Genomic DNA, 15724 nt, shown 5'->3' with positions numbered 1-15724 from the left:
ATGGTTAGAGCTGTGTATAGAGAGCTTTTGTTTATATGATAGGCGCATTTAGGGATTAGTCACAAGGCCACAACACCATGTCACCACCCACGAAGGAAGAAAAAAATGCATGCTAATTTAATTATCCGATCAACTTATTAAACATTCATTTATTGACAATGACAGTCGCTACAAACATATATGATGAACATAAATTCAATATCGGATTGAAATTTCAAAATGGTGGAACTATTATCTCATGCTTTAAACCAACAAAAATACATTATATATGTGGACCAACACTTACTCATACTGTATGCGTAGCCCTTTTCAAAAAAAACAAACATCATAAAAAGAATTTTTACATACTTCGCATATGTATTTCCATTTTAATGCGGAATGTTCAGGGATTAGCCACCACACTCCCCTAAATCGAAGGTGTCTTGATCCAATTGTCTTATCTTCCTTAATCCCATTGACAAAAAGGTCAATAAAAAGACAGTTCAGCAAAGGGTAATTTTGTCTTTTTAACAAGTACAAAATACAATCCCATAATTCCCGGGTTAGTTGGGCGGGCCACCTTCTCATCATTTCTCATTTCCCTTTTCGCCATGCAACAACACAACACCACTACACTCACCAAAATAGAACCCACATTAACGTTCTTTTGCTAATCTCACTGCCTGTCACTTTTCTATTTTGTCACCCATCCACATCATCAACCATTCAACCAACCATATTAAGTTCCTCAACGTGGGTCCCATTTATTTGCATTAATCTGATTGAGAACTGTGACCGTTTCCCTCAACAGCACGTCAGTGTAGATTTAGTTTTTTTGTTAATTTTTGACAAATTATTTCATATTAATCAATTAATTTTGCCAAACTGTTTTTTTTTAAATTAATTAAAATTCTAGATGTAAGAGGAGAGGAAAAAAGAAGAAAAAGACAGAAACAGGTGGCTGGGGATCTGTAGCCTCCATCCCCCCACTGGCTACAACTTCTGGTAATTTTCAAATTTTGAGAATTTTTATTTGTTGGGACATTTATGAATTTTAATTGTTTTTATTTTGATTGAATTAATGGTAAATAAGTTCATATTATTTGGTAAATGTTGGAAATTTTTTGATTTGTTCACTCTGCTTTAGGTTTAATCTGTTCAGAGACGATCAAAGGCTGAGACTTTGTCAGTTCAAAGGCAAATTTCCAGGTGGGGTTTGTTCAATTCGTGTTAATTTTGCTGAATTCTGTAGAATTTGTGTGTTTTTGACAAAATTCGATAGTACCCAATTGTTAAAATTGATGAATCTTATTTGGGTTTTTGATATTTCGTTGAACCCAATTGATGAACTTGCAACATTATGCTAATTATGTAACTGTTGCTTTTTATTTTAGTATTTGATCAACTGAGTCAATGCTTGATTATGCTCGTTTTGGTGCTGAATTTGTAGAACTACGGGGGGTTTAAATCTGATAGCAGAAAATGGGGGTTATGTCCAGACGGGTTCTGCCTGCCTGTGGCAGCATCTGTATTTTCTGCCCGTCGCTGCGAGCTCGGTCAAGACAACCAGTGAAAAGATATAAGAAGCTCCTTGCAGAAATATTTCCTAAAAATCAGGTGAAACTTTGCATTCTTTTCTTAGTTTCTGACTTCATCACAGCTTTTTGTGTGATTGATTCAGTGGCTTTTGTTTGGTTTCTTCTGTTTCTGTAAATGTCGTGTTTATTAGTGCTCATACTGAGTTTGCCATGATCTTGAATTGACTTTTTTAGTTTTTAGTTCTTTTTTGGAATTGGTTATGTTTTTTCTCTTACATGCCAATGGAATACTTAATTTGGGAAAATTTACATAGAGAGTCCTTACAACATAAGTAGCATAAGGTGATTTGATCAATTCAATTTTCATGTTCTCTAAGCAATGCTTATGTAGAGATGTAGGTAACTAGGTACGCTTGACACATAAAACGAATTGAACATGGAAAATATTTTCAGGCGTAGACGCATTATCTTGGTCAATTAATATGAATTTTATAATTCTTATGCGGCATTTCTTAGTAAAATTACAGATAAATTTAATTACTAACTTCTTGATTTGTTTTCTTTTGTGAAACAAATTGTTCATAAAAATCTAGCTTGCTTGTGGTTTACTAAATACTGAGGAAGAAGCTTTAGACAACTTTTCCTGCGTGGATTTGTTGGTTGCCTTGAAATTTCATGAACTACGTTTTATTTCATTCCACAGGAAATCGAGCCAAATGACAGAAAGATTGGGAAACTTTGTGAATACGTATCGAAGAACCCATTACGAGTTCCTAAGGTGGACCTTCTTTTCTTTTCTTTTCTGTTAGACAAGGGATCATAATTTCTCACTTGTTGGTCTCATAATTATCAATGGTCATATATTCAACTTCAATTGCCAAAAGTATAGAACATATCTCCTGTCACCATTCCTGTTTCTGGACTATTTTTATGGAATTTTTATTTCATAATTTATTCCTGAACTTCTTCTGGCTTGGTGTAATGGATATTATTTAATGATATAATAGAACATGGAAGGGAAAAAATGGTTCTGTCTGCCTGCTTGTCTTTGACTATCATTTTGTGAACAAGGCAAGAAATCCGCAGATCATATGAGAATCTGTTCTAGTGTACAAATCTAATAATTACCGAGTTTGAAAACGTTGGGATGCAGAACCAGATATTATGGAATCATGTTGTCAGGCTTGTACCCGTCATACTCCCTCTTTCTCTTTTTATTTCAACTATTGAAACTTGTTAAAACAGACAAATGAAGTGTTTGTATGAAGCAGGTTGGTTTACAGACAACATTCTTCTGCCAGACTACCTAAAACATTTAGACCATTAGAGTAGCATCAGTGTTTAAACTTTTCTTATCAGAAAAAAGAAGCATTAGTGTTTAACTTAGGAATCTCTTGTAGGATGCTCGACTTGGGTAATGTCATCATATGTTTGGCCCAAGTCATACCAAACCCACAGAAAGGTTGCGACTTCCTAGATTGGCAAACTATGAAACTTTTTTTCTTTACATTCGCGTAACAAATTGCTAAGTTGTTCATTCAACAACAGAAACTTCAGTGGGTTTGACTTTCTTTTACATTGTTCCATTTCTCTCAAAGTCCAACCGAAGCACTAATAGTGGAGTGCCACACACTTTAACAGTATTTGCTAGGGTGATCCAGATCCTCTTTCAATCAGGCATGAAACCTCGTCATCCCAAGGAGCTAGTTTTCTTCTATTACATCTGAGTCATCTCAACACTTGTTACAGATAGCTGCAGATTATATGCAATGAAAAATTTTACCATTTTTTCATCATCTTGTTCACGTAGTACACATTTTAACTCATATTGCAGCTTGTAGTCCTAATATCATGATTCTACTTAAGCAGTAAGTTTCTTTATGAAGAGAGATGAATGTAATTGACAGATGAATCTGACTTTGGTAAGTGGATAAAGAGAGAAAAAGTAGTAAGGTAAAGTGTTGGGATTGTGAAAGAGAAAGAATTGATGTAATAGAGAGAAATAATTGTAAGAGAAAGTGGGATCCACTTCTTATGGGGGGTTGGGCAGTGTTTACATTATTGGATGTATAGGTATGTGAAAGATATATTTGGAACTTTCCAAAGTACTAGTGTAAAATGAAATAGGGATGGTGGTAGTCGTAGCTTTTTCCACGGTATGCTTGTTTGACTCCCAGGGGGTTGAGCGCTACTGGGAGATTGAGAGTAACAAGTATCTTATGCTATATGCTACTCCTTACTTTACATATATTCTGCATTAGTAGACCCTCGTTTGGTTTAAAAGAACTCTGATTCCCTTTATTCAGTTAGTTGTTGGTACTATATTTTTTTGGTCAAGATTCTTTAAGAATGACAAATCCAAAACAAAGTTTTTGGCCTTGTTTTGAGTATAGTTAAAAAAATTATCGCTAAGATTAATTTATTATCAAGAGACCGAACCATATTTTTTGTGGGTTTGTCATTCATTATGGCCGTTATCTTGTATAGATGTCTCTGTAGGTTCAATCATGGTTTCCTGGAACATGGTAAGTTCCAGTTTGCAAAATGGGATTTACTGTATTCCCTCTTGCATATATGGTGGGGTAGATTCATTGGTTCATTTTGGAGCATAATTGAACAGACTGCCTTTATCTTCTCTGACTCGTGAAGCCAAAATATAGAGTAGTGAGCTGTTCTCTCAAAACTGGTCTTTAACTAGGGACCCCAACTATCTCTCTGTGACAGCTTAGTGTTAGCCAATTGTTTTTAGAAAGGAAAATTGAACAGAGAAGACGAAGAGACTAAGAGAAAGTGGAGAATGTAAAGGGTGCTCAAGAGTAAGAGATCATTTTAGTACAGTAGGATTTGCAATCTCTTTTATGAAGATTCACGCTTTCTATTGCCTTTCTTCTTCTAACTTTTGATTGAGATGTGACTTATGAATAAGATGTTCCGGAAGTGGTGTGAGTGTAACAAGGTTTAGACGTGAATGAGAATTTTCTAGGATGTAGCATTAACTTTGCCTTGAGTTCGCTGTCATAGTTGTAGACTTGTAGTCAATTGTTCAATGATATTCCATGAAGCTCTTAAAAGAAGCACGTCTGAGCTACATTCTGATCTTCGGTGGCCGAGGTTTTAGATATGTCTCTGATAGAGCAAAAGATATTGGGACAACCTTAAATCTAAAATCTTCAAATTGCTGATCATAAAGGGCTTGAAGCCTGGAAGTGTCTCACACTCCTATTTATTATTTTTGTCGTATTTGATGAAACATTGAACAATTGGACCTACAGGCTCAGCGAATCTATCATCTCATCCTGTACACTTTTCTATATGTAGATAACCGAATACCTGGAACAGCGATTTTACAAGGATTTACGGAATGAGAATGTTGGATCAGCAAAGGTTGTGTTGTGCGTGTACAGGAAATTTATATCTTCATGTAAGGAACAGATGTAAGTTTGACATATCTTTTTTTTTTTTTTGGAACTGATGCAGTTTGACCCTTCTTTTATTCACTACTCTCTGTCCTATTGAAGTCACATATAGATCTAGAAAGAGTTTTTTTATTTATCCCCTGAGGGAACGAGCGGGAGAGGGGGGGGGGGGGGGTTTAGTACTAGTCGTACGACCTATATTTTTTTGCATCCAGCTTGGCCAAATAATCACAGTGATCTCTCATACTTTGTACCTTTTGTCAACTTGATCTTCCTAGATGAAGACAGAATAACAAAAATGAATTACATTACTTTTTAGTTGTCTTGAGAAGATTCTATTCAATGTAAATCTGTTGCCTGTGCCTGCTTTGTTTCTTGAACATAAAGGTCACATCATCTGTCACGTTACTTGGTTTATGAGTTAGTAGAGTGATGTAGGTTACTAGTTTTTCCCTCTGCTATGCTTCACGGAAGAATAATATTTGCTTTCTTTTTTGGAGGATAGATCTTACGCTCTCTTTTAGCCTATGAGTTCAGAACAATGTCAACTATCGCTGACCTACTTGGGGAGACCTTAATGGAAGGTGAACTTAGTTGGATGTGATATTTCAATATTTCATTGAAGATAAGCTATTATGAAGTAGTTAATTATGTGCTTCGACGTGTGATATATACTTTTTTAATTTTACGGATGCATGACAAATTATCAACCATATTACATTGTCTTAATAGACTTCATACATTTCGCGACGAACAGAGGATGTAGAGTAGTATCTTGATTGTCTTGTAAAAACCTTTATGTTAGTCTGTGTTCTTTTAATTAATGAATTCCACAGGACTTATGGTGTACAGGTTTAAGTAGACAGGACCAAGTAGGAAAGATGATAGTTTGGGTTAGGTAGAAACGTAGAAGTTGAGAAGACTGCTAAGACAAATTCTTAATCCTATTACTCTTCTTCTCCATCTGTCAGTAAATCTTAGAACTTTGAAAGTTACATAATGTTTAATCTCATCCAATCGATTTTTAGTTGAGTGAGCTTTTCTTGTCTTCTTTGCTTTTCCTCTATCCAACTTCAAAGTTGAGAACTATTGGAAGCCAACTCTGGAGTAGATATGAAGTCAGAAATAGAATTCAGTGGCCTTCCACATTTGATGGGGAGGTCCGGGAGAGGGAGAATAGAATTCTTCTTATAGCAGCAGGATGGTAAATATGACATTGGGTGTGACTTATGCTTTAATTTTGTCAGGGTTATTTTTTTCACTTCCAATGACTCCGCCCCTCCTCCAAGACACTTAAGTCGCTTTCCTATGGGGCAATTATTTTTATTCGAGAAGAAGAGAAATAGCAAAAATATTTGCGTAAGAAGTGTGTAGATTTAAGGTCTTGTGCAGTTAATGGATATTGGAAATGTTTCTAAGACTCGGGTATTGTGAATTTGGGATTGTATCATATGTTTCTGTAAGATAAGAGATGGAATGTGGTGTGGATTTGGAATTATGTGTTGGATTATTGAGTCAACACAATTTACCCACGGATGGTACATGATTTGACTCGGCCGATATTTTACACCATGGTTCCAGGTCTGCTTAAACAATATGATTAGTAGTCGAGTTGATACAAATTTCCATTTATGATTAGAACAAATGCATAACAAGCATTCGGCATTAAGAGTAGCAAGCAATTGCTAGATCATTCTTGAACATATATTATATAAAGCCAAAGACAGCTCACAAACACAGTAACGTGACATTTCTACATTCCTCCACTAAATTGTTGATAGGATGAAGTACTTTGCATGTTTAAAGAATTAAAGTCAATATTGTTTCTATATTGGTAGTTCCTTTGGATGCACTTTTTTTATTGGTTCCTCTATTTTTTGCAGGCCACTGTTTGCTTGCAGTTTATTAGGAATAATTCGTACTCTTCTAGAACAAACTTCTCAGGAGGAAATGCAAATACTAGGTTGCAATGCCCTTGTCGACTTCTTAAATGTCCAGGTAAGGAACTCCTTTTCACTAACCTAACCATACCATACGAATGGACCAACCCTTCTAATTAGGCCTGTAGAGGGAGATAGAGGGGGTTACATGTTTGCAGCATTGCTCCTGCAAATGCAAATTGGAGGTTTCCCTTTGACAAGAAGGCAGTTGACTGCCCTGTTTTTCACAACTAATATAAACAGTTAGACGCATTTCATCTATTCATATTTATCCGATATTGAGAATGGCTAATACTTCGCGTTTAAAATGCATTCATCTTCCGGAAAGCAGTACTGTTGTAATGTACATGGGGGAACTTGTGCTTGATAATTCCTCCTTTGATGTCTACAACCTCACATTTTTGGTGATTCATTAAGAGTGTACATTGGCATTTATTTGGTAGTTTTAAGAGTTTGTTTCTTCCACGATATGGAGGATTGAGAACAACAGTTATCGTACTTCAATTATGACTTAATATGACAATCTTGCCTTAGGATTTCCCCAGGATATAATGATATTAATTTACTTAACTTTCCACAGGCGGAGAGCACATATATGTTCAACATAGAAGGTCTTGTTCCCAAACTTTGTCACCTAGCTCAAGAAGTCGGTAATGATGATAGATCTTTTTGTCTGCGGGCAGCTGGATTGCAAGCACTTTCCTCAATGGTACTGTCTCCCTTGACTTTGTGAGGGACATCGCTACTCATTCTTTATCTATTCCCACCCCCATCTTCCAATGAATATTCCAGTCCAGAGATTTGTAATAGCTGATTTTTGTTCTCTCTCATTTGCTAATCCATTCATACACGTCATATACCTGTTGTGTCTATCGTGTTACTGACTAATTTTTCAATTAATATCCTTAAACTGTTTGTATCTAGGTTCAATTTATGGGTGAGCAGTCCCACATTCCAATGGAATTCGACAAAGTAAGAATGAAGCTGCTTTATATTAATATTAAAAAAAAAAAAAAAAATCTTTGGGCTGACTTTTCTGTTTTATCTAATATTTCTACTTCCAATAACTGTAACAGATCATATCAGCAATTTTAGATAATTTTGGGGATTCACAAATTATGCTTTTGAATGGCAAGCTGGATGGAATAATACGTGATAGTTCAGATCAATGTAGCCGAGTATCAACAACCATAGACGATAATAAGCTGTCATCTGCAAATATATGCAAAGATGCCACTTTTTCGATGGACATTAGCAACATTAAACAACAATTAGTACCACCAGTGTATGTGGACACCTGTGTCATTCTTGTAAATTTTATTGAGCTTGTCCTGAATTTTGGAAATCCAACCAATTTCTGTTTGTCTCTTTCGTAGGAATGCTTCAAAAAGTCCTTCTTATTGGGCTAAGGTTTGCTTGTATAACATTGCTGGCTTAGCCAAGGAAGCTACAACCGTCAGGCGTGTGCTTGAACCCTTTTTCCATATCTTCGATTCAGAAGACTGCTGGTCTCCTGAGAGGGGGCTTGCCTCTTCTGTCTTGATGTATATGCAAGTGGTGTTAGAAGACTCAGGTTCACTTTGATGTTTGCCAATTTTACATAATAGTATCGTAGTCCAGTGACATATCAGTATCTTGGATCTGACTGGTCCTTCTTATGTTTATTATGATGTTTTGCAGCGGAAGAAAATTCTCATTTGTTACTATCCATCTTGGTGAAGCACTTGGATCACAAAAATGTTGCTAGGCAGCCTCTTAAACAGATCAGTATCATTCATGTCATTAGGAAACTTGCTCAACTTGTTAAGCAACGGGCTTCAGCTGCCTTGACAGGTGCCTTGACTGACCTACTGAAACATCTACGCAAGTGCATGCAGTATTCAGCAGACGCATCTAGCTGTGGAAGTGGTGCAGAGAAATTAAATGCAGATCTTCAGTCAGCATTAGAAAAATGTGTCTTTCAGCTGTCAAGTAAGGTTTGTTATTTGATCTTCACTTCTCATTCATTTTTAACGTGCAATATTGACTAAGTTTGGATCCTACAATTGTTATTTGAGAATTCCACTAAACAAAGCATGTAAAGAAATGTATGCCTTTTGTCTTTTGGTTTAAATGTTTTATTCAAAGCATACTGTTAGAAAATTTAGTGTGTCAGTATTCCTGCTTTGTTTTTTGTTTGTTTTTGGGAAAGGGGAGTAGGAGAAGAATCAAATCCTAATTTAATGGACTTTTTTTCCCGGGTAACTATGCCCATTTGAATTCGTTAGATTGCTAATTTGTATATTCATGAGACCGTATTAACAGGTTGGAGATGTTGGGCCCGTTCTTGATATCATGGCTGTGGTGCTTGAGAATGTTCCAAATAGCAATATTGTTGCCAGAACAACTATCTTCTCTGTTTATCGCACTGCTCGAATAGTAGCCTCCCTACCCAATATATCATATCACAAAAAGGTGAACTATCTTTGTTTAAACTGAATACATATAGCATTTTATCATTTTAGAATCATATCTAACATCTTACCCATTTGCTTAATCTCCAGACTGTTCCCGATGCTTTATTTCACCAACTTCTTGTAGCCATGGGCCACCCAGATTATGAAACTCGAATTGGGGCACACCGCATTTTGTCCTCTGTGCTTATGCCTTCTTTGGTTTGCCCTTGGTCAGACCAAAACGAGCTGGCTTCACTAAACAGTTTTGGGCCTTCCTCCATCCTTTCAACACTGGAAGAAAAAAGTGGAAGATTTTCCATTCCTGAGAAAAGTGAAGAGAAAGTACAATCTATGCGCACAATGGAAGACAACCTGAGATGTAATGATTTAAAAGAATCTCGAGTTTGTCGATCACATAGTAAATTACACAGTTTTGAGACTGCTATGACCAATGGCAAAATGGTGAGAATGAACAATTATGCACAATTTCTTCTGTTTCTTCTCTTGTTTGAATACATGAAATTTCATTTTTGTCTTTTCTTTGTGGTTTCCCAGGAGCTTGCTTCACTTAGACTGAGTAGTCATCATGTCAGTCTCTTGCTTTCGTCTATCTGGGCTCAGGCAACTTTTAGAGAAAATACCCCTTCCAATTTTGAAGCAATGGCACATACTTACAGTATTGCTTTGCTATTGACCCGGACCAAGGTGAGATTCTTTTTTCCATGTTTACACTTCAATGACATGAATTCCTGATCACTGTCAGAGCCTCAGAGGCATGAATTTCGATCTGTGTACTAGTACATACAGAACATTGGAGACTAGTTTAACATTTACATGCACTGGAATCAATGATTACCATTAAAGAGAAATAGTTTATCTACATTACTAATTACCCTTCTTTTGTCTTATACCCCTATAATACTTAGTCCCGTATGTTGTGTGTGTCAATGTATTGCATAAATATCCATAAACAATTGCATAAACATTGCCCTTCTTCTAAATAACTGCATATTATACAAATGTATGATTAGATCTCCTCCTTTTAAAAAAGAAAAGTATCCATATTACTCCGTATGTATAAAAAAAGTGAGATGTTCTTTCTACTCGTACAATATTCTTTTACTACGCCACGCTCTTTATTTATAGAAGTAAGTATTTACTAATTTTATTCTTTTTTTTTAAAGCTTATTTTTCAATTTATTTAATGAAGGGTAAAAAGGAACTCCCAAATTTTGACGCCACCTCCGGAATTTCCTTATATAATAGAGATGATGCATGACAGAAGTACTTAATCTACTTAGTACTAACTAATTTGTAATGCATTGCTGCCTTTGTCGCCTGAATAACGTTTTGACTTAAATGACAGACCTCCAGTCATGTGGCTCTGGTAAGGTGTTTCCAGCTAGCATTTTCTCTGAGAAGCATATCCCTTGATCACGAAGGTACTTTCTTTCTTTCTCTTTTTTTCATCTACCTCAATTCTTGCCCCTGATTACTTGGAAGAAACAAATTCTCAGTGTGAAATCATTCAAGACTTCATTCATTTGATGTCTGGTGATTGTCTCTTTTGCCTTTATTTTGGAAATATTTCAGAAATTGTCAAATGCAGTTTCCCTTGCTTATTAGGGTACCCCATAATCCAACAAGAACTTGTTTGGGACCTTTGGTATATCTCGCCCAGAAGAAAAAGGGGTTGAGGTTAGCTTGTTAGTTTCATATTAGGCAGGAATCGTTGCTCTAAACTCATTTTATAAGCATATTTAAAGTTGTTGCAGTGTCCTGCATTTACTAGCTCATATGCAGCATCACATGAAAAAAAAGGCAATGCTGAGCCCCTTGGACATTCCCAATCGACAGCCTTGCATTTCTTAACATGAAACAAGATCAAATATTCAAATGAAAGAAATTTATCTCTCCAAGTGGGTTCTAATACTTCTTATACTTTAAATGTCATTTTTCTGGCTCTCATGACTTCCCCTTTTGGATATATATAAACATGATATATTAGAAATATAGGGATGAAATTCAACAAAGTCCACTTTAGGACATCAATGCATATTAGGTGTTGCATTTTTTAACTTATATTGTTACTAATCTTTGTTACGCCAGTGTCTCTTGGGTATGAATTAAAAATTGATGTAATTAGTAGACAATACTGAACATCCAGTGTTCGAGAGGAATAGATATCCAGTTCTTTTGTGTTTTTCGTGCGTTCTAGTCTATATGTTCTGGAGCTTTTGCCAATTTCCTGCTTACATACACTGAAGATATAAGAATCCCCTCCAATCCTTTTGATGTATGTTTTCTTATCTTATTGAAGGAGGTCTACAACCATCTCGAAGAAGATCTCTCTTCACCATGGCATCTAGCATGCTTATATTTTCGGCAAGAGCAGGCAATCTTCCAGAGTTGATCCCTATTGTTAAATCATCTTTGACAGATATAACTGTAATATGCCCTTCTCAAGATTATTCCACAGGAGAATGATTTCCCCTTTTAGATGTTTAACATTCTTCAAACATCCTAATAGTTTATATTTATGGTTAATGGTTTTTTGGCAGGTTGATCCTTATCTTGAGTTGGTTGACAATATCAGACTCCAAGCAGTCATCCAGAATCCAGTTGATGGTGGAAGGACCTATGGATCAGAGGAAGATGATTTTGCTGCATTGAAGTCTCTTTCAGCAATAGAATCAGATGAACAATTGAAAGAAATCGTCTTATCTCACTTGATGTATAAATTTGAGAAGTTACCAGAGGTAAATGGCCAGCATCTGATCAGTCTCTAGTGAAACCTAGTTTGTCACTTTCATGACCTGTTACCCTGTGTGAAATTTTATTGAAAATTGGAAACTAAAGATAACTTCTACAGAATCTATTCATTACCAGAACTTTTACAGAATCAAGGGAGTTCTGACTCTTTACATACATGATTAATTCTCTCACCTGTATGGCTATATAGCATGGATGAAATGAGATCCAAAACATTTTGCAAAGGTGCTGGTGAAGGAACATATGTGGTCTCCTGTTGTAGCCACCTTATGCAGTATGAAAAATATCCTTTAAGCCTTTGGGAGATCCAAATACATTTCGATTAAAAAACTGGAGTTTTACAAAAATGGAACTGGTGCTTCAATTTTCTTTCCACATCATTTTGTTACTAGCAACCTACATTCCTCAACACTTATTCCCCTCTCGGATCATCCAGAGTGGAGTTTTTAACCTATCTAATCTTTCGTTCACCTCTGCATCATTTACCTGTACCCTTTCCCTTCGTCAGTAACTACTACATTCTTTGTCAGAAATTTCAAAGGATGTTATAGTTAATCCATTTTAATGGTGATTTTGAAAGTGATATATCAATAACATTGGTGCTGACTGCTGGGATTTTGAAAAGATCACCTGTATAATATTATGAAGCTTTCTTTAGCTAGCAATTCTGATGCCTGGTACGCTGTGCTAGAAGCAACGTTTTCTTGTTTGTAGAACAGGACAATGTTCTATCCAGCATTTGCAGATGACATGCCTTTAGCTACTTCACGTACAGAACATATAGAAGTATGAAAGATTGGGATGAATGAGTTAAACAGAAAAGATTAATTAACGAAGAAATATTGGGGGCTGGCATCTAGGATACTTTGGGCAAATGTTGAGTCTGAAGTCGTCAAAAAGTGATTTAGCTAACCCTACTGTTTGTCCGGGTAAGATTACACATGGTATTTTGTATATAAAGACCCTTCCCAGATTTAAGAATTCCCCGTTTTCATTATCTAAATAAAGCAGGACGGTGAACTTTTTATTGTAGCTGAGTCTTTATACTAGAAAGATGTTAGTTTTGAAGGATGAGCCTCCTAACTCTAATCGTAATAACTTTTTATCAGTAGAATCGTCTAGTAGTTTCTTGTATAATGCTAATAGGAGTCCCCTTTCAAATATTTGATATGTTTTGAAGTTGAGAAAACAATGTGATAAGTTCCACACACAATTCTGCTATTTCGAATGAACATTGGCACAGTCTGTAAAATTTGTGTTTGTGTTCTTCTATGATTTTTTGCTGTCAAAGATACATCTTAGGGAATTCAAAGAAAGCGGGGGAGGAAAAATTATTCTTTCTTACTTCTGTCCATGGTTGCTTTATGCAGGATGAATTATCTGGCATCAAGAAGCAAATTTTACAGGGATTTTCACCTGATGAGTCATATTCTTTGGGTGTTCCATTGTTTATGGAGACACCACAACATTGCTCCCCACTTGCACACCTGGACTTTCAATCTTCTGATGAGGTTAGATTGTGTTATATCTCTGTATTCTAACTCCTACGGGCTGAAAATCAGGACTTTATTTTTCATCCATGTTGCATATTTTTACTCAGGTGGGTACTTCGTTGTTTGAAGAAGCCTTACCTGATGCTAGTGGAAGCCAATCTGGTCGCAAGACATCAATTTCCTCCAATTCACTAGACATTCTTAATGTGAATCAGCTTCTTGAGTCGGTGAGTTCAATTTCCATCTTTATTTTGTTACAGCTGTTGATTCATTCTAGAAATGTTTCAGCGAGTTAGTGTAACCTTTCTTGTCTTTTACTTCGATTGGGAAGTATATGCAGAACGGAGTTTTATTTTAGTGTGTTGTGCCGATAAAGGATTGTCCCATTAGTGTGCAATCTGCTTTTTTTTTTTTTTTTTAATAATGTTCCCTTTTTAACGGTAATCTACATTCTGAAACTGTGGTTCTTTCCATAGTTCTTATGATTGTTACAGATAAATAAGTTCATTTCTCCCTTATTTGTTACGTTTCAAATATCTGCTACTCCTGAATCCTGATAGGCAAAACATCCATAACTCTGATAAATTACAATTCCATCTTGAAGTAAATTACAATTCCACCTATGCGATATTATGAGAAAGTGACTTGTTATTAGTTTCTCAATACCTTTTGTTCCTTCATGCTGAGTTCATCGTTTTGTATGACAATTAGGTGTTGGAAACAGCTCAACAAGTGGCTAGCTTGCCTACCTCCAACAGCCTGATATCGTATGACCAAGTGAAAAACCAATGTGAGGCCCTTGTGACTGGTAAGCAGCAAAAGATGTCTGTGCTTCAAAGCTTCAAGAAGCAACAGGAAGCCAAAGCTATTGTTCTTACCAGTGACACTGAGATGAAAAGTGCCGCAATTATGGATACGGTAAGATATGTTGACACTTGAATTTGGATCGAAATGTTTAGACTTCTATAAAATTGCACTCAAAACCTTAACAAAAGGTATTGCACGCACAAGGTGTATAATAAATTTATTGTACACCAGGATTTTATCCAGGTTTTTTATATACAAACTTTTATATAAGGCGGTCTTACACAAAAGACCACCTTGGTGTCATATAAGTTAAGCAATGAAATCAATTAATTCAACATTGGAACTAATTAGTTAAGCACTGAAACCAATTAGTTAAACAATGAAACTAATTAGTAAAGCATTATAACTAATTAGTAAAGCATTATAACTAATTAGTTAAGCAATGAAACCAATTAGTTAAACAATCAAAGGGGTCTTTCCGGTAAGGCGGTCTACACAAAAATTACCGCTTTTTATAACTTTTACTTAATTTTTGTTTAACTTTTAATATGTTTTGATTAACTTTTATATTAAAAAAAATCATAGATAAACATTTTAAAGGGTTAAATGATTAATTTTATACATTATTAGTGATTTTGAAAAATATTTTTTATTCAAATGAAAAAATTATCACCTAAAATAAAAGATAACTTTTACATATATATAAGGGTAATTTTTAAGCATTTTGAGTTAAATTTTTACTACGGTGTGCAATATTTATCGTACACCACTTGTAAATAAGAATATGTGAAACCTTAATACATTCCAGACGAACTCGTTTCATTTTTTCTTGAAATGCTCGACTTATTTCCTTGTTTTATTGATCATAGCCTATGGAGGAAGAACCTATTCCAGATTCGGTAGGCAAAGAAATGATTCAACACAATGATCAGATGTATCCTTGTTCATTGGAGTACGGATATCAGTCTTTCCGGTTACCACCTGCAAGCCCTTATGATAAGTTTTTGAAAGCAGCCGGATGCTAAAGTGAACAGGTTAACTAACTCTGTGTATTTCATATTTTCATGTATGTAGCATAGCATAATAAATTCCTATTTATTTATTTTTCTCTTATAATCTCCATTTCTTTTGAAGTTTTCCATAAGTTAATTATTTAATTCTTTGTAATGGAATGTTATGGTTATAATGTTATATAGCGGTACAAGTTGAAATATTAATATTGTTTATTTATTGGTCGAATTGTCAAGATCACTAGCTAGTTCGAAGTTTCAAGCTAGTCAGCAGAATGTGTCATCCCTTTTTGTGTTGCATATTGATACTTAATTTTGTACAGATCATCATTCC

At 35.4% G+C, this 15724-nt stretch overlaps 1 protein-coding gene across 3 annotated transcripts; it reads left to right on the top strand.

Annotated features, from left to right (window-relative positions):
* Positions 1-790: 790 nt before the first annotated feature.
* Positions 791-15619, top strand: LOC110789107 (protein SEMI-ROLLED LEAF 2). Of its 3 annotated transcripts, XM_021993763.2 has the most exons (21): positions 791-984; positions 1127-1188; positions 1430-1596; positions 2221-2295; positions 4836-4951; positions 6817-6931; positions 7454-7582; positions 7798-7845; positions 7950-8158; positions 8250-8446; positions 8554-8849; positions 9178-9327; positions 9417-9770; positions 9864-10013; positions 10675-10750; positions 11629-11756; positions 11870-12067; positions 13451-13591; positions 13681-13800; positions 14285-14491; positions 15250-15619. In XM_021993763.2, exons 3-21 carry the CDS (start codon positions 1462-1464, stop codon positions 15403-15405), a joined length of 3000 nt encoding a protein of 999 aa, XP_021849455.1. In that variant the 5' UTR covers positions 791-984; positions 1127-1188; positions 1430-1461; the 3' UTR covers positions 15406-15619. The 3 variants fall into 3 exon arrangements, with proteins under 3 accessions (XP_021849455.1, XP_056694944.1, XP_021849456.1); XM_056838966.1 differs by lacking the exons at positions 791-984; positions 1127-1188; positions 4836-4951 and having other exon boundaries at positions 1456-1596; XM_021993764.2 differs by lacking the exons at positions 791-984; positions 1127-1188; positions 1430-1596; positions 2221-2295 and having other exon boundaries at positions 4836-4938.
* The last annotated feature ends 105 nt before the right edge of the window (positions 15620-15724 follow it).

This window comes from Spinacia oleracea, chromosome 3 (assembly GCF_020520425.1).
Source record: "Spinacia oleracea cultivar Varoflay chromosome 3, BTI_SOV_V1, whole genome shotgun sequence".
NCBI classification, from domain to species: Eukaryota; Viridiplantae; Streptophyta; class Magnoliopsida; order Caryophyllales; family Amaranthaceae; genus Spinacia; species Spinacia oleracea.
This window is presented reverse-complemented; position numbering and strand designations above follow the sequence as displayed.

Excerpts from the sequence above, each read along its gene's own strand:
- LOC110789107 (XM_021993763.2), top strand. The coding sequence starts at position 1,462 with ATGGGGGTTATGTCCAGACGGGTTCTGCCTGCCTGTGGCAGCATCTGT. Across the intron at positions 8,850-9,177 it reads TCTTTCAGCTGTCAAGTAAG|GTTGGAGATGTTGGGCCCGT; the intron begins GTTTGTTATTTG and ends CCGTATTAACAG. Across the intron at positions 10,751-11,628 it reads CATATCCCTTGATCACGAAG|GAGGTCTACAACCATCTCGA; the intron begins GTACTTTCTTTC and ends ATCTTATTGAAG.